This window comes from Phascolarctos cinereus, unplaced genomic scaffold (assembly GCF_003287225.1).
Source record: "Phascolarctos cinereus isolate Bilbo 61053 unplaced genomic scaffold, phaCin_HiC Scaffold_4;HRSCAF=312, whole genome shotgun sequence".
In the NCBI taxonomy this organism is placed as follows: Eukaryota; Metazoa; Chordata; class Mammalia; order Diprotodontia; family Phascolarctidae; genus Phascolarctos; species Phascolarctos cinereus.
The window spans coordinates 109286221-109309190 of record NW_027555847.1 but is presented as its reverse complement, the minus strand read 5'-3'; the positions used below and the strand labels follow the sequence as shown (position 1 = coordinate 109309190).

At 38.6% G+C, this 22970-nt stretch overlaps 1 protein-coding gene across 1 annotated transcript in view; it reads right to left on the bottom strand.

Moving 5' to 3' along the window:
• Positions 1-628: 628 nt before the first annotated feature.
• LOC144456799 (FRAS1-related extracellular matrix protein 1-like) overlaps positions 629-22970 on the bottom strand; it is a 54313-nt gene continuing 31971 nt past the window's right edge. The window contains exons 7-14 of the mRNA XM_078152487.1: positions 18285-18434; positions 16367-16608; positions 15242-15289; positions 14804-14971; positions 14472-14600; positions 13607-13722; positions 5314-5399; positions 629-4205 (exon numbers count right to left, since the gene is read on the bottom strand). Coding sequence (XP_078008613.1) covers positions 4006-4205; positions 5314-5399; positions 13607-13722; positions 14472-14600; positions 14804-14971; positions 15242-15289; positions 16367-16608; positions 18285-18434 — 1139 coding nt within the window. The 3' untranslated portion in view covers positions 629-4005. The remainder of the gene's footprint in view (positions 4206-5313; positions 5400-13606; positions 13723-14471; positions 14601-14803; positions 14972-15241; positions 15290-16366; positions 16609-18284; positions 18435-22970) is intronic.

The following is a 22970-nucleotide window of genomic DNA, read 5'->3' as shown; positions in this document are numbered from 1 at the left end:
CACTTAAGTCTTTTCTTCAGGCTAAACTCTCCTAGTTCCTTCCACCAGTCCTCATTTAGCCTGGTCATCAATTTCTTCACCACCTTTTCAATGCACTCCAGACTTGTTTTAAAACATTTCAGCTAGTGGACTACAGAGAACCCAACAAGAACAAAAGTTCTAGTTGCCCACCTGCCTCTTGAGGTAAAAACCATTTGGGGCCTGCTGCTGCCATGACCGTAATTTAATTCCTTAGGAAATTAAGGCCAATTTCTTGATTACTTGAGGAAGGAGTAAAATGGTGAAAAATGGTAGTGGCAAAGGCAAGTCTGATGGAAGAAAGAGGTGGACTAGATTTTTTCTCACTTTAGAAGGGTGGTAATGGGAAACTGAGGTCTGAGGAACCCGCTCACCTCCTACAAGTATTCAGCGCTTGGTACTATGGTACTATACTACAGTATCATATTTGCATCACATACAATTAAAAGTTGTTCTAGACAGAAAAAAAAATGATCAAAGGGTATGCTGGGCTCCTTTCACATTGAGCCTTAAATGGAGTCATTAAGGATGGAAGCTCTTCTGTCTTAACATTTTGGGTCCCAGAAAAAAAAAATTCTTAATGTGGAAAGTCAAATGAAGTATCAGCCACAACCATTAATTACATATGTTTTATTAGGTTTGGTATAACAGTAAATATAGTGCACTCAGCATGCTACTTTATTACAGATACAGGATTAGCACCAATCTGTGACTTCAGTTATGCAGAACCAGAACCAATACTCATGAAAGTGAACCCACTGTCTTCTTTGTTGCATTAAAAAGTGTAAACATGAAGAGAAATGTAAATCAGCTCATTCCCTTCTTGTACCCTTGGAAAAGAAGCAGTGATTATTAAATATTTCCAAGTCTATTTTTACCAACATGGGCTGAGAATTTGTTTTTCAAAAGTAGTCAAAAATTCCTAAAAATCACAAAAAATCACAAACCTATCTCTATGTCTGTAGACATAGGATAGGGAGAAGGCCTGGATCTGTGGTTTCGTTGGTATTGGGAACTCTTGCCAGAGGAAACTCCCTCTACAATGTACATCAGAACCATCACAAATACAGTCTGAGAGACTTGCCTAGAGCATTGAGAAGTTAAAGTGACTTGTCCAGTTCTACAGCCAGTGAGTATGTCAGAGGCCTGACTAGAAGTCAGGTCTCCCTGGTCCCAAGGACAACTCTCTGTCCCCATGCCACATTGCTTTTCTTGTTGACACAGAATGACAAAGTCCATTTTTATTTTTCCTGAGGCAGGGTTTGGGGTTGGGAAGAGTTCTTTCATAGGGGGCTTTCATTCAAATCAAAGTCTAAGTTATCTCTAAACTTCTCCTGCTACCTCTGCTGGATACTCTAGAAGCTGCCACATCTCTCTCTCTTCCTCTTTCCTTTCTTATTCCTCTACTCTACTCTTTCCACTACCTTTCTTCCTTTCCCACCACCTCTGCCCAAGAGTAGAGTGGGTACTATGGTGGTCAATAGAGCATACTTCATGAGGAACAGGGTTAGAGGGACTCATGTCAAATATTCCTACTTCCTTCCCATCTCACGCTTAGTCCTGAGGAATAAATGAAACCACTAATAAATGATGATCTACACCTAGTTCTTTCTTTTCTTCCAAATCTTATTACCCTATCCTAGCTCTGCTACTCTCTGGGTAGCAGAGAGTAGCTTTTGGGCAATCACTTAAACTCTCTTTCCTCATCTTAAAATGAGAAGCGTGGATTTGGTGTCTTCGACCTTGCAGTATGATTTCTTTTCATTCATTGGGTCTGAATAAATTGCATTTAAGTAATTTTAAACAGGAAATGAAAATATTTTTTGATCACTAAGTTAAATACTTGATAACCAAAAAGTTTAACAGGCACAGAAATAATTTTGTTTTTTCAAAATTGTTCTAATCTTTATGGATATTATTAAAACCCAGCATTTTCTATCATTTTGATAATATTCACAATTTCATTAAATATTTAAAATAATCACTGGAGATGTGTACAATAGAAATTTAACAAAGAGACTTTGCTGACTTTTTGCACAGTTATATAGTTTGTACTTTATTTTCTAAATTCTTTCCCTGGAATAATCTTTAATTCCAAGTAAACAGCTATAGCTCATGAATTCTGGAGTAGAGCAGAGATGCAAAGAGATTTCCATCTCTTTGCTAATATATTCCTCACACATTGAACATTCACTTCTCTTCATGTGGACACAGTTCTTCCAACTACTTGACCCTTCACATAAAAAATCCTTATTTCCAACATTCCTTATTTCACGGTCATTACTCCTCATATATCAGAAGATGGTAGACTAGGGGATGGTGCTTGCCAGATCCCAGTTTGACCAGATTCTTTTTCTTATAACAACTCAAACTAATGCCATTGTGTCAGGTGAATATTGATCAAGAGAGTTGAGCCAGAGAATCATCTGGGAGTTAGTGCAGAGGATGTAGCATTTTTTTGGCAAACTATGAAAACAGTGCAAAATTTCTAGTGGTCAAAATGATATTTCTATGGCCAGAAATAGGGCTTGGCCTATTATGTTTTTAGGTTACAGGAAGGACCTGGTCTAAGAACTGTCAGTTTACCTAATGCAAACATTCTTACAAAATTTATGTTATAGCACAAATACATTAAATGACCTTTTAAAAATTTTGATATTAAAATTATGCTACTGAGAGAAATCACATATTTTATAGGAACCATGAAAAGATAAAAAGAAAAGAAACATTTTTAGAGGCAAATTGATTTTGGAATGAAATTTTCATGTTTTGAAACTTCTTTTAGAATCTTGGGAACAGAAAAATATAGCCTGCTAAAAATTCCACTTGTTCCATTACCATTGACATGTTTCACATTGAGGCTATAGCCACATGTAGGTGGGTACCTTGACACTCATAAATCTCATCTAATAGCATGTCTGAAACTAGGTCGGAGTATTCTGGATTCATCATTGCATCAAGATTCCCTTCAGAGATCATAGGTAATTGGCAATGTGATCTACAAGAGTATTGTGTTTAAGAGGGATCTTTGACCAACCATATGGTCATCTATTTATTTTTGAGGAAACAGCCTTTTTGTCTGTCCAAATGCCATGTATGTCTTTGAGAAATGACAATCAATGACACTAATATAAAAAAAGTTTATGTGGGTTCAATTCCATTATAGTTGGGGAAACCAAACTATTATCTTGGAATGAACCAAAGCTAACCCTCATTTCAGAAAACTGATCTTCTTGGATGATACATGATGCACGGTCCTCCAAGGAGTTGGCAGACCCTATGTGCTTATCTGAGTGCATATCCAGGATCAAAGTAGCTCTGACTTTTCAGAGAAGCACATATACCATGACTCATCCACTTACAGCCTTTCTTTTCAACTACTATTCATTACCCTGAGAACTGCCACTTTTTAACCTATTGACCCCCACTCCCAGCCCCACCCTTAAAGGTGATAAAAGGATCTAATTCTCTCATTGTTTTCCAATTTTTGTCTGGCTGGTATAGTTGGTTTTATTGGAGCTGAATTGAGAGAGAGGCAGGTCCATTGGAAGAAACTTGCAATACAAGTTTCCTGGTAGCCTCTCCTGAGGTGATGGACAATCAAACCATAAGCCAGACAGTAAGAGGGTAAGAAGCCAGAACTGGCTGAGGATTGGAATAGTTTCTACTTAAATAAGCAAAATTCTACATCTTATAAGACTTTGAGCTTTTGTTGGGGGTGGGGTAGATATAAGTACAAGATAAGGTTCAAAAATGGTTCTTTTCTTGCAGGAGAATGGGGGTAGATAAGAAGGGAAACTACTGACCAACTTTGCAATCACAATTCACTTTTACAGAAGTCTCTCCTAGTCCACAGGAAATAAATTTACTAAGTAAATGTTGGCCATTGATTTTTAAACATATAAATTCACAAACACTGAAAATCATATGTGGAAAAGAATCAGTTTGTGAGGGAGCTCTGGTGGATGTGTCCAATATCACTTGTGTTTATAGTTTCCTGGCACACACATAGTTGTGAGCTTTACCCTTCCTACAGTCTTTAGCTTGCCACTTTCCCCTTCTTTTTACCAAAACACAGTTCTTTCTTTTTTTCAGATGTGAGGGGGTCCCTCTCCTCCAATTTGTGAAGGTTATAGGTTCACCTCCATCCCATTCCCAGCGACCAGCATTGTCTTGGTCATTCAAACCTACGACGAAAAAAAAATTTCAAATTTGTTTATTCTTCTTGGGACAGATACTTTTCTAGACCATTGTCCTCAATTTACTGTATAGATTATATGCAAAAGAATGTTTTGAGGCCTGAACCACAGATAAAAAGTACTTCTTAAACTCCGTTACAAACATTTTTTTCCATTGCATATAGCACATGGAAACCATTTTTTTGTTTTCTTCAATTTTATCTACAAATGGTAGTGTTGGCTTTCAAATGAAAAGTCTCATTTCATGATTTACCTACCATGTTTCTTTTTTGTTTACATCTTGAATTGCTTTCTCATCCTGACTGTCTCAAAAAACTTGGATTCAAGCTCCTGTTCTCCTAGGTAATTCTTTCACCTTTTGGGGTCTAAGTTTCCTAGTTAGCAAAATGAGGATAATTGTATCTGTACTACTATCTCATTCAGTTGTAAAGGAAGCATTTTATAAACCTCATTATCGCTAGAGAAATGTGGATTCAGAAGCAGGAGACCCTTTGGATTTACTGAATTTGCAGTTTAGTAGACATAAGAATTTCTCAGTTTTAGAAGTTCTGTCCTTGTACATGGAGAACTGTATAAGTACATGCAGAACTTTAACACTAGAAGAGTCCTTTGAAATTCCTTAGATCCAGAAGAATGAGAGCTTGGGCCTTAGAGATCGTTTAATCTGATCACCTTATTTTACAGACCAAGGCCCAGAAGAGCAAAATGACTTGTCCCAGATTACATGATGAGTTAGTGGCAGAAGAGGCAGAAACCAGGAGTCTCCATACTTCTTTCTTAATCATTCCCCTTAGCCTTCTCACAACAGATGATGCCTTTGCCACCATATTCCAGTAGCCTTTCCACTTCCCCAACCAATCAAGGAAAATGCCTACATCTTCTGCTCTGTGGAAGTCATACTTTCCCCAAGGAATTTTAAAAAGACAATTATTCTACTTTTCTGATCAAGAGGAAGAGGTCAGTCAGTTGTAAGCCACAAATTAGATTAATTTGTCCGTAGATGGTATCCTTTTCCTTTTCTGCCTAGTAAGAAGTGATGTTATATTACTTCACTTAGTATGGTTACACCAGTTCCAAAGAACCCATGGATACTTGCCTATCCAGAATGACTTTCGTCCGCTGAAGTCCCATAGCCACTGCATATGCTGTTTCGTAAACACACTTGCTAGGTTGCCTTGATGTCTAGACTCAAACAAAAGGAAATGAAAGAATCAGAACCAAGGAGTCAACATTTCTTAGGGAAAAGACATATTTCTGTTAACATGGAATATATGAGGGAAAGTGATGGGAAAAAAATCAACTTAAAGCTCTTTCCAGGTGCTTTAATATTAAATGTTCTTTCCAGCTGTGGTGGTGACAAGGATGAGGTCTTCACATTTAATATATTTTATTGCTGAATCTGTGCTTTTAAAACAAAATGGCTGTTTGACAGATTCTTTTTAAATCTCTGGAATATCAGAAACCAGAAACTACATGTTTGCATTAATTATTTAAAGGCAAGACAATACCATTTATCTAAGAAATTCATCAGCAAACTGAAATGGTGAATTGGCAATTGTTCAGTTAATCTGATCAATTTCACAACCAGATCCAACCATTAAGTTTCCTCTCCTACTCCCCTTACAAAAAAGAAAATCTCTATGGGCTCTAAATATACAGTTTTATTATGTATATTACATAATCGCACTAACTGATTAACTGTCAAATCTCCAGTGCCATTGATCCTATATAAACAAAGCCCCAAACAAACCTTTATTTTCTGTTTTGAGATTAGGAGCCATCATTTCCACAGTAAAACCTCAGCTATCTGGATCTCCAGGGTAAGGAATAATTTTGAAGAGCTGAGGTTTTACCTATTTAAGTGCCAAAACATTTTTCAATATAACCATTTCAGATGGGAGCCTTTTGAAAATATTTTAAACATTTTTCTGTTTCTTAAACAGAGTATACTAAGTATAGGTTAGCTTTTTCTCAATGAGTCAAGGTCATTTTATGAACATTAATATTTAACTATTGGGTAATACAGACATGACATCAGACTAGTTACGCATTTAGGCCTCTTTACCACTACACTAAATGGCTTTAAATCAGGGGTTTCTAGTCTTTTTATGTCATGGACCTCTTTGGCAGCCTGGTGAAGTCTATGGACCCCTTTTCAGAAAGTTTTCAAATATACAAAGTAAGATACATAGAATTAAAAAGAAACCAATAACATTGAAATAAAAATGTCATTTCCCCCATCTAATATATGGGATCCCAGGGGGTCTGTGGACCCCAGTTAAAAACCTCTACAGTAGACAGTCTTATTCTCTAATTCCTTGTGTTTGCTTTGTTGCGGTTTTTGTATATCCTTCCCATCAAGGTTATTTGAAGTTGGAAGTCCAACATTTTTGTGTGTAGTAGCATGCTTTTTATTTGCTCTTCTAATCTACTATGGGGTTGGAAGTCAGTATCTATACTTGCTAGAACTGTGTCTAAAGTGAAAACAAATAGGTCCAGAGAAGGGGCATTGTCCCATAAATAAAATGTATGAATTTGTGAATAGGGACTTTCTGAATGCTATGTGGGTTGCTCTGAACTTTTTAAAATTCCCTTTCTGGTTCTTCTGTGTCCCAAATAGGACATATTGCTGGATTCTTTAAAGTTCTGCAGAAAAGATGTACGATTCTACTTTGTGTCTACTTCAGTGGACCATGATATCATTGATGTGAGTATTTCCTCTTCTGATACAGATCCATACTTATTCATCCTGTATGAGTCATTAAAAGCACAGTACACAATTCCCAAATGCAATTCAGTTCACTCTCTTCATTCTAATCAATTCTTAGACAAATTTACTGTCTCTCTGTAACACCTGTCCAAGATACATGTATTAACTTAATGGACTATCTATACAACTGACTACTTTAATTTGGACAATGGGCATTTCTCATTCATTTTCTTGAACGGATGACTGGCTGAGTTACAATGGATCTCAGTGAGGAAGTCCATAATATTCTGGGGCTTGACACAATCAGTGCAATGTCATCCCCAACTAGGGGCACTTGGAGGACATCACCATCTTAATGGACTCTTGTCTCTTTGGGCAGGTACTCCTGTGTACAGACACAGACCCAGATATACACATCTTTTTAGACAGTTCTGTATATGCTTGGTTTCCACATTACAATATCTAAGCAAAAGAAATATTATTAATTTAAGTTATTATGATAATGATGATGATGATTAGTTCCATGAGGCCTACCTATTAAGTGCAAGGAAATCACAAGCTTTCACTTAAGTACACCTATCTGGGCAGCACTTTCCTGAATTATAATTTGAGGGCATTGGACTAGATGACCTCGAAGGTTCCTTTCAGCCATGAACTCCTACACCTCACTTTTTAAAATTTGGAGGCAAGCACAGATTACTGAAGGCAATGGCCATGGAAGGCGTGATCTGACAGATGCTGGTAAGCTGGAATGATTTCAAGAAGGGCCCATGAATGGACTATGTGCTTCTGGTGGAAGGATCAGCCTAGGTTCAGAAAAGTTCCTTATACCTTGCCACATGATGGGCCAAGGAACTCCTCATTACCATAGCCACAAGGTAATAAATTATTTTGGCTACAGTAACCCACAATGACCATCTGCTAGAATATAGAGAGGTTGCAATCTGTGTTGGTGGAGGGATAACTCATGCTGTTGAAAAGATGTTTTGACTTAAGTCAATCAAAATCACACTTAAAGTCACAATAGGTTGATAGTTATTATCTAAAGATATTAGAAAACTATTATCTATCTATTGCTCTCTAGATAGCAAAGCAGCTACTTATGAAAAACAAAATGATTTTGTAGAGGATGGATTGATAATCAGATTAACCTGAGTCCCCAGGTAGACTTGTAGGAAATGACTAGATAAGATTGTAGTATGTAAATCTAAGCAATTCTTAATTCAGGACTCTGGCTCTAGTATCCTTCCCATGTCAAATATGCGATAAGAAACTCAAATGGAGGAGGAAAAAGTAGCCAAAGGTTGAACTGAATTGGCAAATTGGTTAGGGTCAAAGGTTAAAGTACAGCTTCCTGGTTCTGCTGAAACTTGACCATTAAGTGGCTCCTCAAGACAAGGCCCTCCACATATTCGTATCTTAAGAGAAAGAAATCAAGAGGAAATGCATTCTTGTATCTAAAAACCTCCTCCGAACCAGAATCTTAAGATGGAAAGATACACTTTAGCATCTGAGAAAGACAATCATAATATTCTATATTTCTAGTTGGAAGGGGTCTTTGAACTTATATAGTCCAACACCCACATTTTACAGATGAAGACACTGAAACCTGGAACAAGTTAAGCAATTTAGCTAACGTCATAGAATTTAAAACCAGGTATTCCTTACTCCGAGTCCATCAATCTATCCATTGTGACAACTAGCTTCTTATAAGTAAATTTTATTCCAATGAAGTTGACAGAGGACCTTTCCAATCCTCAGGGTTTAATTAGTTTAGCAGGACAACTAAGAAAATTATTTCATAATTTAGTTCAATATTTCAAGGACCTGTGGGTTAGGTGTGAGTATTCTTTGAACAGATAAAGATCATAACTCCTCTAAGTAGGAATGTGCTGGTAAACATTTCACAATCAGTTCTCTGGAGGAAGGAGAAAAATAGATAGATAGATAGATAGATAGATAGATAGATAGATAGATAGATGGATAGATAGATGTACATATATCTATATATAATACATGTTCTTAGCATACTTTTAAGTATCATTTGTGTTAGTACTAGTTTAGACAATTAGTAATAGTCTAGACAATCAACAAAATAACAAATAAGTTCTGATTTTCACGTTGCTGATTTCTAAAGCACAAATGCTAATGTTACAAATTTAACAATAGGCATAAGCCCTGTGAACTGGCTCCAGTACACCCCTCCTATTAAGCCTTAACAGACAGCATTTGGGACTTGTGGAGGGTAAAAGATTCATTTCCTTGTAGCAATACTTTTCATTCTGACCTAGGCTGGTCCTCAGATAACAGCCATCCATTGTTTACTGGGCTAGTCCTCAAAGTCTCTCTAGCTTTACTGGACTTTCTAGCTGACCTAAGCTTTGAGAACTGATGTTTACCTTCACAGCACCCACTCATTAGAGGAGGATTTTCATGGAGAATTGAGAATATTAAATGATATATATTTGTCACAGGAATTTGGAGGATATGAATGTATAACATGAGCATGTAAACTAACAAATTTACATTTTCACTCTTTTAATAAATATTTATTGAGGATGTACAAGATCTAATGAGAAGTATTGTGAGATATAAGGAATGAATGAGCCATTTGCCCAAGGGTTTATAGTTTATTAGAGAACTCTGTGTGTGTGTGTGTGTAATCACAAGTACAAGGCAGTATGTGAAGAGTGCTTTAAGAAAAGAATGGAGAACTATAGAAATTTACTGAAGGCAAAGTCACTTTCAGCTAGGATGAACAGAGAAGGCTTCATGGAAGAAATCTTCTTGGGCCTTATGTAGGCCTAAAAGAATGGGCAATATCTGCATAGTCAGAGATGGAGAAGAGTATATGGAGAGGAGAGAAATCATAAGTAACTACCATTTACTCTAAGAATTCTTCCCTGATTTCATTTTGCCCCCTCCCAGATGAAAGTGATTTCTCCTTCCTAGCATTTCTCATAAGTTTTGCATGTCGAAGTTTTTCTTTTAACTTTTCATTCCTTATATCCTTGTGCATCCTTGTATTTTTCCATCTATCCAAGTAAAATGCAAACTCTTTGAAGGCAGGGACTGCTTAATGTTTCATCTTCGTATATCCAATCTGAAGTAATACTCCATTGGAGTTCTGGCATATATCCAATACTTAGGAGTCTGTGTACACATTGAGTCTTTAATGAACTTTTATTGAAAGTGCAGGATGTATTTAGGGAACTATGAGTGGCCCACAGGGTTCACACTGGGCCAAGGTGAAATAAGGCTACATAGGTGACTGAAATCAGATAATGGAGGATATTTAATGCTCTTTATTTGTTGTGCAAATGTATTATATAGGTAAGTAAACAGTGAATCTGTATGGGCTCCTTTTGTAGGTAGAGTGTAGGTGCTTAAAATTAAGTTGTGGTGAGAGGCAGGGAATGGAGAGGAATCATAAGCAATAACAGGGCCATGGATTTACAACTGAGATGTGTGTGTGTTGTGTGTCTGTGTTTGTGTGTGTGTGTGTGTGTGTGTGTGTTTAAGAATAATACAAATGAAGGTCTGTATAAATAGCCCAATGGAGGAGTGAGAAAAATAACAAGGCAAACAGGACTTCGGTGGAGAAGGGAGAAAATAACTAAAGACCTACGTGACTGCCTTCTCATGGAGTGGTTGGGGTTGACCTGGATTCTTAGAGGCATGCCATAGGAGCACAAGCGGATGGCAGGTTCCATTCAGCCAGAAAAGCTCTGAGTACAAGCCATGATGGACTTTGTTTACATTGCCCAGGGACAAGCCTAACAAAGTTCAGAGAGGCTCATAATCTATTTGGCCTCAGCAGCTCTCAAAGACCATCTGCTAATTTGTAGAGCAGCTGTATCTGCACTGTTGAAGGGGAAAATACTCACACCTATGAAATCTCAGATCCTAAAAACATCCTTAAAATCCCAACAGCATCTTGATCTCAATCCTTCTGTTACTGTAATAGTTGAAAAGCTTCAGAGTTTCATTACCTTATGCATCCTAGAGGTAGCCGATAAATATGGTGAAATCAAGCACATTTATTCATTCATTCAATGAACAAGTAGATACTAAGGCCTACTGTGTACTGAGCATTGTGCTGAACATTGAGGAGGGAGGTTTCTAAGTTTAGATAAGGCACTGTTCTTCCCCTTGTGGAGCTTGCAACCTAGAAATATTTCATTTTAAAAACATGAACAAAAATCACCAGATCTGTGATCTGTGAACTCCACAAGGGTAGGGACTGTGTTTTGCCTCCTTTTGTATCCCCAGCACTCAGCACAGTGCCTGGCATGTAGTAGGCACTTAATAAATGTTGATTTCAATAATGTAGGTGAGGAAACTGCCTCTGCTAATGTAGATGGGGATCTGCTCTGCAACTTAAAGTCTTAGACAGTTTTGTCTGGGACACTGAAAGTTTAAGTGACTTGTCCAGAGTCCTACAATTAGTATGAGTTTTTAGAGATATACTACAGATTATATGACATATTGATGAGAATATTTGATATTGCATAAGTTATAGGTTAGTAGGATCACTGGATCAAAGATCTAGAGTTGGAAGGAAGCTCAGAGGCCTTCTAGTCCAATCTCCTTATTTTACAGATGAGGAAACTGAGGCCCAGAAAGATTAAGTTACTTGCCAAGACTACTCATGTAGTAAATGACAATGTCAGAAGTTGAACCCAGAATTTCTGAGGCTTTTCAGTTTATTACAATGCCCCTCTGAAAAATAAAAATTTACCTTATTCACTTCTCCTTATAGTACACCAGAAAATCCCAGGTGCCCCTTGGTCTACAATTGTTATAATTACTGAAGGAGCATTTTCTACATTTGTTGTACAGTTGAGGGGAACTGCCACCAACCTCTTTTACACCGTAATATAACACTCTCAATCATTCAGCCAGTAAGTAAATTAGCACTTATTAAGATACTGTCTGCCAGATACTGTGCTAAATGCTGGGGACGAGAAAAATGCAAAAAATAATCCCTGCTCTCAAGCAGCTTACAGTCTACTGGGGGAGACAGCATACAAACAGCTGCGTGGAAACCAGCTATATATTGGATAAATTGGGGTAATCTCAGAGGGAAGGGGCAGGGGTAATAAGCACTTATATGGCACCTGCTACATGCTTGGTGCTTTTTACAAATATTATCTTATTTGAATCTCACAATAACCCTACTGTCAGAGGGAAGGCTTCTTGCAGAAGGTAGGGTTTTGACTGACTTGAAGGAAGCCAGGGATGCTGGGAAACAGAGAGGAGAAAGGAGAGTGCTCCCCCAAGCCGGGGTGGGACAGGGGGGAGAGACAGCCAGTGAAAATGTCTGGAGACGAGGGATGGAGTGTCACGTGCAAGGAACAGCGAGGAGACCAGTGTCACTGCATCACAGGGTACACAGAGTGGAGCAAGGTGTAAGAAGACCTGCAAAGTGGAAAGAGCCTCTCCTAGAAAATTAAGGCAGTTTTCAGATTTTCAAGAAGAACAGTCCATTGAGTTTGATGAGGTGAGGAAAAAGAGCTGTGACACTTCTCTTTTAGCAACAAGTGCCAGAAGGATACATATTTTAAACATTTGGGGGGATTCACTCTACCTTGTTGGCAACAACGAGGCAACTCAGAAGCCTAAGCCTCCTTTTTCTGGGGCTTAGCTGATAAGTGTGACATGAAAGAAAATTTAATGAGGGGCCAGGCTGTTCATTCTGCGCAGTCATTCCCAGAAGTGGGAGCTAATAGGATGAGCGTCTGGCTGCATTCCAATGACCCTGTTCCCAGAGTGTCGGGAGTGCAGGAGAGAGCCAATAAGACTTCATACGTCCAAAGATCTGTGGTTTGGGAGGTGTGAGCGATCCCTTTGCTAGTGCAGATCACAATCCCTTAGGATTTGCTGTGCAAATGGATCAGGGATTGCATTTTGCTTACAAAGCCTTCATGAGGAAACTGGTTGGGGGGTAACCCTTGTAATCATCAGAGGTGGGATTTGAACCCAGGTCTCATGACAACAGACATCAGTCAGGGCTTTTTTTTAATGTTCTGTAGCATTCTTATTTCAACAACATCAGGGACTTGCTTTCTCCATTGCCACAGGCTTGACGCTACAAGTCTTTCATTATCATCTGATGTCATTTTCAAATCAAATTACCTTGAGTCCTACCTAGTAAAACAGGAGCCTATAAGGCTGATGACCTAGAAAAATCTGTGTTCGCATTTGCCAAGAATGGAGGAGGGACTGTTGAGACAGGCAAAGGCTGGTATCCCAGTACATGAACCTAAGAGTCAGTTCACACCCAATCAGTTCTCAGGTCATCACAGCGAACTTTGACCTACAGTGGAGTTTTCAGAAGTCCTCTGAGAGCAAAAGAAAGGTTATGACCTTCATTCATCTGCACCCACTCCCTCCCCCCCAAAAAAATCATCACCAAAGCACCATACATACACACACATAAATCATACATAAAAGGAAAACCAGGAGCAGCTAGGTGGCTCAGGGGATAAAGCACCACCCTGGAGCCAGACCCTGGAGCCAGAAGGACTCGAGTTCAAATCTGGCCTCAGACACTTAACACTTACTAGCTGTGTGACCCTGGGCAAGTCACTTAGCCCCATTGCCTAGCCAAAAAAAAAAAAAAAAAGGAAAACCAAATAAAGAAACACAAGTCAAAATGTGAAAGAGGATCTCTTACTTTTCTCTGCAAGCTTGAGCAGCTTCATTCCAGGTGACTTTTTGCTCTGTAATCAAGGAGTAGCAGTGGCTGTTTTGAAGGCTCCATCCAGTGGGACAGGTTCTTTCATTCCCTTCCTGAAATGAAGTGGTCAGTGTTCACACAGTCATGCCCTTTACAATCTACAATCATCTCTTGGCAGGAGGAAAGCCCCCTGCTCATTTATTTATTTAAATAGTAGACAGTGTGCTAATTCTTCATCTTTAGAAAGAGTAGCTTTCTACAAAAACAGCATCAAATTCAGCAATATTTTGTAGGTTATAGCTTTTCTCTTCTGGTTGTTTTTATCATCAGTATAGAAGTTTAAATGTGTATTTAATCAATTAATGAGTTAATTACCAAAAAAACCACTTTAGGTGAAGTATTTTTACCATTGAAAGAAATGGTCTCTCTCCTTTTTTTTTTTTAATCTGATTAATTTAAATCAGTTATCTCCTACATGCAACTTTCTCCAAAATCCTGCCAGGACAATCTTCACTCTGGTCCTCACATGGGATTTTGTTTTAAACCTGACAGATAGTTCATGTAAGAGTGTACTTTATAATTGTATTTGTGTGTTATTCCTTCTCTAAGTACCAGGAGGGCAGAAATCATTTCTTCATTTAATCTTTGTGTCTTCCCCAGTGCCTAACACAGTGCTTGGCATCTGGTGAGTTTTTAATGAATGTTTGTTAAATGAATGACTGGTCACATAATCTTTAACACTAAATGCTGACATTGTCTACCATATTAATGCCTTTCCCTGCACCCCCTCCCACTCCTACCAAGCACAGTCTTCCAAAGCAGATTTAAGCAAGAACATTCTTCAGCTAAGCATGCATCCTACCTTGTGTTTTGGAATCCAAGGCTTCCATGCAGTTCCATTGCACTGATATAATTTTTGGAGGTTTTCCTCAAAATGAAAGAGTCCTTTTAATGCTAATGTACAGTTCTTTGGAAAGGATGGTGACCAGTCCTATTATGACAAAAGAAGGTGACAATGGACTTAGCTGTAGGACCATTACAAGACCATAAGACATCAATCCTCCCTCCAGTTTGTATGCCTTTATGCTAAATAAACTGCACCAAATCTTGGGACCAGTCTAGAAACTTCCAGGTGTCAATGACTTAACAAATAATTTGTCAAAAGCTTAATGAAAAGTCACAAATGATTCCTACCTGACTAGGGGAGTGTAAATTGGGCATTCGTTCCATCTTATCTGCCTGTAGTGGTTCTATTTTCCTGCTTTTCTTTTGTGGTCTCTGATTAATGACAGACACTCTGGGCTTCTTCATGTTTATTGTAGATCTCTCATCCTCTACTTTTAGAGCAACCATACTGTGGTACTTAACATTAAGACAGAAACAACAAAATTCAGACAAGCCCCCAAAAAATCAGCTACTTTTTATTTGCTTAAAAACAAACAAACAAAAATTTTCTGACTACCAAACATTACAAGATAAAACTCAAAAAAGTTCTCCAAGGACAATGCGTCTAGACAAAAGAAGAGAAATGACAGTTGCATGAAACTATCTCTACTCCTAAGTATGATCATACCATCACATACGACATATAACCAAGTATAGAATGGAATAATTCTTTCAGAGAATTCTTACTCTAAAAATGATGTCTGTTTCATTTCTATAAACAGATGATGGGCGAACCTGAAAAGAACAGATAGCAAAACAACATTAGAGTTTTCTTTCCAGTGGCATAAAATTGGGTTGGGACAATAACTATTATCAGAGCTTTAGAGTAATAGGGAGCATTAAAGGTTGGCTAGTCCAAATGTCTTATTTGGAATATGATTAAGAGGTCCATAGGAGGTAACTGACTTGCCCAAAACCCAAGACCTTTCTTTTTTTTTTCTCTTCTTTACTCTCCCTTTCTGTCCTTCCTTTCCTCCCTCCTTTCTTTCTTCATCCCTTCCTTTCTGAATTAAAAAGAGAGAAGAAGAGGTAGAGACACTATTTTTATTGTATTTCAGGACACTGGTAATAGAATGGGGCTTTGACCCTCTGACTTCAAATGTAATACTCTTCTCATTGTACAACTAGGAAAAAATTGAAAGTTAAACCTTACTTGGGCTTGAAAAAAATTTAAAGAAATGTATTTCTAATCTAAAGACATGTTAAATCTACCAAACTCATCAGAATTTTTTAAAAATCAGAGGGGATCTAGATCTATAAACAATTGATTAATTCTCTGTTTATTTGAATTCCCCTAATAAGGAAAGAAAAGATGTTTTGTAGTCTAGTTTGTAGAATGTATTATAAATCTGCACATATGAATATGACAATGTGACCAGTTAGCTTGGTCAGAGTGAAAGCACTATATATTACCCTAGAATTCAAACTTATAGGCTTGAGACCACTGTGAGTCAGATAGTCTGTCTCTGGCTTCATGACAATGGATTGTACCTCTGTCTTGAAAATGTGTTCCCTTAATCAAGAGGAGCCAGGTACAGAACTATGAATGAAAAATGCGAGTCAATCACCATTGCTGGAGGAAGAAAAAGACTTGAAGCCCAAAGTTAGTAAATAATATACCACTTGGACAAGGACAGTACTATGCCAAGGACAGACCATTAGGAGACCCTTAAAAGATCACCCCCATAAGATTCAGAATACCTCATTTAATTGTTTCAGCAAGTCAAGAATATTTTGGTTTTTTCATAAAATCCTGTCAATAACATCCCAGATAATTGTGCATCTTATTTCTAAATTGCATGGGGTTCTTACTATTTTGCCATTTCCTACTGTCCTGAGCCTTTTCCTGGGAATATCAGTTAAGTCAATGTCCTGAAGCTTGTCCCCTCTGCTGGGTGTTATCCCCTCTTTGGAAGATGAAGGGTGTCTTCCTTCCAAATGAATCCCATCAAGAGTGGAGGGTGATGATGAGCCTGGGGAAAGTGGGGGCCACATGCCTTTCCCCCATGAGTTGTACTGGATTTGGCCGGAGGAATATGAATGGTGGCACCGCCCTGAAAACACACAAGATGGCAGATGGTCAGTTTTGTTCATTTTACGTAAGCAGATAACTGATCTCATGGAACAGCTTATCGCTAAAAGTGGATGGATGAGTTTTCTACCAGATGTTACCTGCTTCTCATTTGCCAGTAACTCCTTCCTTTTCTATCAGTTTCTCCACAGGAGAGCTGTGCACTTCAGCACACAGAAGTGTGACTATTGAGTAATAAGAATGAGTTCACATATAGCAAAACTGGTTTCACTTCTTTAAGTTCACCCCTCTAAGAATCTGGAAAAAATTTCCATCTCTCTTTTATTGTTAAAGTATTTCTGGATAGCTTGTGTTGTCATTCCAAAGACAATGCATAACACGGACACTCCTCCCTGATGCCACACAATAGAAACAGAGATTACTTAAAGATTCTGTAAGACCATGAAGCCATTCCTTTATGTTTGGTTCAATAGTCACCATTACAACAAAAATGCCAAATCCAAAAGGTATTACTTCTGTCTGAAGCCCTAAAAGCTTTTTTTTTTTTAAACAGGTATCTGGGGAAATAAGTGTCTGAACGTCTAAGGTCAAAATATTTTCCTTGAGGGTGTTTCATGCTTCACGTGGGGGTTCTCAGGTTTATAAAAATCCTCCTGAGAAAGAAATTAATTTAGGGAAGAAATGTTGTGGGCATATTATGAAGGAAAAAGAGCAGTGTCTGATTTCCTTCCTTTTCTTCTTCCATTTTGTTTCCTTTCTTTTTTTTTTCTTTCTTCTTTACTCCCTTTCTGTGCTTCCTTTCCTTCTTCCTTTCTTTCTTCATCCCTTCCTTTCTGAATTAAAAAGAGTGAAGAAGAGGTAGAGACACTATTTTTATTGTTTTTCAGGACACTGGTTATAAGTAAGAGGGGAGTAAAAGCTGGGCTACACAAATGGAAAGGGGAACTTAGGATCTTAGATATTAACAGGTCTCTGAAATGTAGTGAGCCATCTATTGAGATGCTTTTCAGGGAAAATAAAAAGGCTTGAACACCAAAGGCTGACATGATTCTTCAGATTATCTGGTTCTACAGGCTGTTCTGCAGTGTATGCCACACAGAACCTAGTTGGCTCGGGTGGGCCCAAGGTAATTCATTAATATTCTCCAGCTGCTCCTGGATTCCCAAGCCAGCTGCATCTTTCATTTGTAATTTTCTTCAACTGCTTCCTCTCATGATTTTCCTGGTCCTGCTGTAATATGGGCTGGGGTTTTAGGCATTCAGAGATCTCTTTGACAGAGGAGGATAATTACAGCTCTGCAATCTCTAGGGGAAAATAATTATCGATAGATTTTTCAATGACATTTTTTTTGTCCCCCTCTGCAAAAATAGCAAAAGGGTAGGAGAACACACACACACACACACACACACACACACACACACACACACACACACGCACACACACGCGCACACACACACACTAACAACAACAACAACCCTGGTTCTGACTTGTTGCTTTTCTCCAGTGAAGTTCTTAGCAGGAGGAAAACAGCATGAAGTTGATGCCAGGATAAAGGGCCTACCATGGCCCAGGTTGCCTTCTTGACAAGAAATTAAGCATTTTGATTTGAAGGTGTTATCAAGCACATTGGCTGTTGAAAGCTAGTGGACTACAGAGCCAAGACTGCCCCTGATTTCAAGATGAGAATCAAAAGAATACCTCCTTTTGAGTCCACAATTTTCACTCTGGCTTTTGTCTTTGTGCCAAGAACGGCATTCACAGGGGAGTTGAGAATTACTTCAAAGACCTCATCATCTTCCTCTAATCCGTCATAGGTAATTGCTATATTCCACATCTTAGTTGACATTCCTACAAGAAGTAAACATTTTAATTACTCTTTAATTGCTATTTCAATCAACCTAGGTGTCAGAGAAATATATGAATTAACATGTCTACAGCGAGGCTGGAGTAGCCTGGGTGATCTATTGTGCTCTTCCTGACTGACTGCACTCCCGCTGTTCCCCCAAATAACACTAAAACACCACATTTGTTCCTGGACGATGATGATTCCCTATAAAGGCAAACACTGTAACCAAAAACAATTGGCCGCCTTATGTGAGAGAAACAAAAATGGTTATCCAACGATATTTGAGGCTCCATTTTCCTCTGACTGACCTACCTCATTTTCCCTCTTTGGTTGAGAATAAACAAGTATTAAAATCTTAAAATCGTAGTAGTTGCTTTAAAAAAATCTCTAAATGCTGGTGCTGAAAATAATTAGGATGATGGTTTGGTGGGAGTTTGTGGTATGGGAGGGGGCACAGAGATATTGAAATGGCTTATTTGTAAAGGGGGCTGTCTCCACGGACACTCTGCCTTGTCTTCCAGGGTGTTTCCTAGCCAAGAAATGATCTCCCTCCCCCCTCCACCATGATGTCATACTTAAGATTTTGATATCCTACTGGAGACAATTTAGGGGGTGGGGTTTTCTAGAAATAACTCAAGCCAGTATTTCTCTTTCTCTGTCTGCCTTTGCTTGTGGAGTTACAATTAAGTTTGGCTCCTAGTAATCTTGTGACCTTAATAAAAGCAGCTTTGATGCTCTGAACACAGACCCCCACCCCAGACATGCTGCTGCTGTTATGGTGGGATGAACAGTCATCTCTTCTGGTCTCTGTGGTGGCCCTGTGAGGATGACAAAGGCTTTTTTAGGGAAAGAAGGAACACAGTAAATGGGGAGAGGGAGGAAGACAGCATTTTTCTCTCACCTCTGCCTCTGGGAACCCCTAGCTCCTTTCAAAGCTTGTCTTGGGTCACTGACTCCAAACTACCTTTCCTGATTCTCTCAATTGTTAATGTCTTCTTCCCCACTCCCTCCCATGACTTAGCATTTATTTTGCATATAATTTGCTTTTACTTCTCTATAAATGTATTGTATCCTTTCAGTGAAATGTAAGTCTCTGGAGGGTAGGAAGTGTCTCATTTTTGTATTCATAACCCCAGTGCCTGGCACATAGTCAGTACTCAAGAAATGTTAATCGACTGATTCATTAACTCCTTTGTTTTATTCAGTGTTCATTTTGAATACTTTTCAGCCATAGTTCCCCTTTGATAGGATGCTTAAATTCTTCTAAGCCTTTTTCCCTAAATAAATCCTCCTCTCATATACTCTCCTGGTGCTCAATGTTCTACAGCTCTCTGATTATTCCAGTGTGTTTCACTGGTACCATATTTATGACAGCTACCACAGAACACCAAATTCTCAGTTAAGGTCTTGCTAATGAGCAATATAGTATAGGAGAAAAGTAGGCTATATCCTTGGCTTCCCATAAAGAAGAAATTTGCTTTGGCAGGAGTAGGGGAGAAATTATTTTGTACTTGAAAAATCCTGGCTTATTGCTAACTTGTTATACTCAAGGTGATATCTGAAGTAGATTGTTCCTACTGTATATTCAATTTAATAAGCATTTATCAAACACTTGCTATATTACACCTTGTCCCCCTCATCTTCCCTTATTGAATTTTGAACTATGCTATATTGTCATCTCCCCTTATGAAGTCCATTGGTAATGACCTTGCCCCTCAGATCTATAGAGCATTTTTATGTCCTTAATGGACTTATCATGTAATATTATATATTATAGTTAGCTGTGTATATTTTACTAGACTATAAGTTTCATGAAGGCACATGCCATGTGCCTGGCATAGTGTTCGGTATATATGTTTAATAAGTGTTTTTTTGAAAGAATGGATGGTATTGTGTTTGGTGCTCATGTTAGAAAGATGAAAAAATGACAGAGTCCCTAACCCTCAGTAGAAAAACACTCTGCCAGTCCTAATGGCCTTTTCTCAATCTTCATCCTTCTTGACCTTTCTGAACACTTTGTCACAGTTAATCACCTTCTCCTCCTGGATTCTCTCTCCTTTCCAAGGTTTCTTGACAAGGCTCTCTCCTGATTCTCCCCCTACCTGTCTGATCATTCCTTCCTAATCTCCTTTGTTAGATCTTCATCCAGGTCATATCCACTAACTGTAGGTTTCCCCACAACACTCTGTTCTGGGCTTTCTGTTCTTATCCTACTACACCATCTTGCTAACTGATCACATCAGCTCCTATGGGTTTAATTACCATCTTGATGCAGATGGTTCTTAGATCTATATTTACAACCCTAGTTTTGCTCCTAAACTCCAATCTTGAATCATCAGCTGTCTTTTAGATGTATCAAACTAGAAGTCTTAGATCTCAAACTCAACATGTTGAAAACAGGATTCGCTGTCTCTCCCAAACCCTCTTCTTTTCCAAATTTCCCTATTGCTATCCAAAGCACCACAATCCTTCTAGTCACCCAGGCTCACAACCACGGTGGAATTTTTTAGTTCTCACTTGAACTCACTCCATGTATCCAATCCGTTGTCAGATCTTGTCATTTCTTCCTTTACCACACCTCTTGTATATGTCTCCTTCCCTCCACTCACACAGCCATCACCTTAGTCTAGGTTGGCCTTCATCATCTCTCACCTGGACAAAACAGCCTTCTAATTAGTTTCCCACCCTCAATTCTCTCTCCCCCTTCCAAATCATCCTAAACCTACCTGCCAAAGTGTAGGTCTGATCATGTCACCCACCCAACTCAGTAAACTCCAAGTGACTCTCTATTACCCCCAGGATCAAATATAAAATCTTCTGTTTGTCTTTTAAAATCCTTCATAACTGGGCCCTTTTCTCCCTTTCCAGTCTTCCTACATCTTACTCCCTTCTGTCCACTCTATGACCTAGCTACACTGGCCTGCTTGTAGTTCCTTAAACATGACAATCCATCTCTTGACTCTGTGCCTTGTCATTGGCTTTCCCAATGCCTGCAGAGGTAGGGAGATGGAGAAGAGTGTGTGAAGGGAAACAGTGTTAAATACAGCTAGGAAGGTAGGTTGGACCCAGATTATAGAGGGACTTCAGTTCTAGCTTGACTTTTACTTTTATCTTGGAGCAATAAGGAACTACTGAATATTTTAAAACAGAATAGTGACATCGTTAGAACTATGCTTTAGGAAGATGATGTTGGCAGTGGTGTGGAAAGTGTATTGAAAGACAAAAGATGGGAAAGAGGGACCAAATAAATATGATATTGTACAAGATAGAATGGGATAAGGTAAAAAGGATATACAGACAAAGGCATCCAGAAAAAAAAAAAACTGAGGAAGGACAGATCACTTTCACGTGAGGGGGATCAGGAACAGTTCACTGAGAATATGGCATCTGAGCTGGGCCTTAAAGAAAGAGAGATTTGGGGGCAGGGAGTATAGTGGATAGAACACCAGCCCTGGATTCAGGAGGACCTAAATTCAAATCCAGTCTCAGACACATAACACTTACTAGCTGTGTGACCCTGGGCAAGTCACTTAACCCCACTGCCTAGACCAAAAAGAAAAAAAAATCTCCAGAGGCCTTGTGATAGAAAATGCTATCCATATCCAAAGAAAGAACTATGAAAGTTGAATTGCTATTTTCCCCCCTTTTCTGCTGAGTTTTGTTTCCTCTTTCTGATGGTTCTTCCTATTGGTTTTAATTTTTACTTACAACACTACTAATGTGAAAATATATTTAATAGGAACGTAAATGTATAGCCTATATCAGACTGTGCATTGTCTTGGGGAGGGTGGTGGGGAGGAAGGGGGAGAAAAACTTTAAACTCAAAAGCATATGGAAGTGATTGTTGATAAATCAAAATAAATTAATAAAATTTTAAAAAAAAGAAAGAGAGATTTCAATAGCCAGAAATGAGAAGGCTCTTGAACAAAGGAAAGCCATGGTCAGATGTATTAGGAAGATCTTCTTGATAGCTCCATGAAGGATGAGTTGGAGAGATAAGTAGTTGAAGGCAGAAGGATCACAGAGACTATAAATTTCTTGAGGGCAGTTAACACCTTTTTTTGCGTGTCTATTACTGCCCACCATACCACCTTCCTCCTCCACCTGTATTATTTCTTAAAGCATTCAAAAGAATCCCTAAAACTTAAGGCTAATTGGGACCTCCAGAAATCTTTAGTGTTAGAAAAAAATTATACCCAGACCAACCTAGATAGATGGGTATTCAGCCTTTTCTTTTAAATATTCAGGGAAAGACGTTCCAGAGCCTTCCTTCATTTCCTGTTCAAAGATCTATCAATCTAGACAGAGCAACAATTAGCCTGCTCAGAGTTTACTGAAAAACAAACCCAAGCTTAAACTTGTAACAAAACCCAACTTCATTTTGAATCACAAGAAAAATTATTGAAGCCTACTGAAAGTTGAGAGGTAAGATTTGTCCTCATATGAGGCAGAAGACAAGGCACAGAAATAAATCAAACTCTCCCATCTTGTTTGACCCTAGCAGGAAGGCCCGTAGTCACTGAACAGAATCAGAAGGC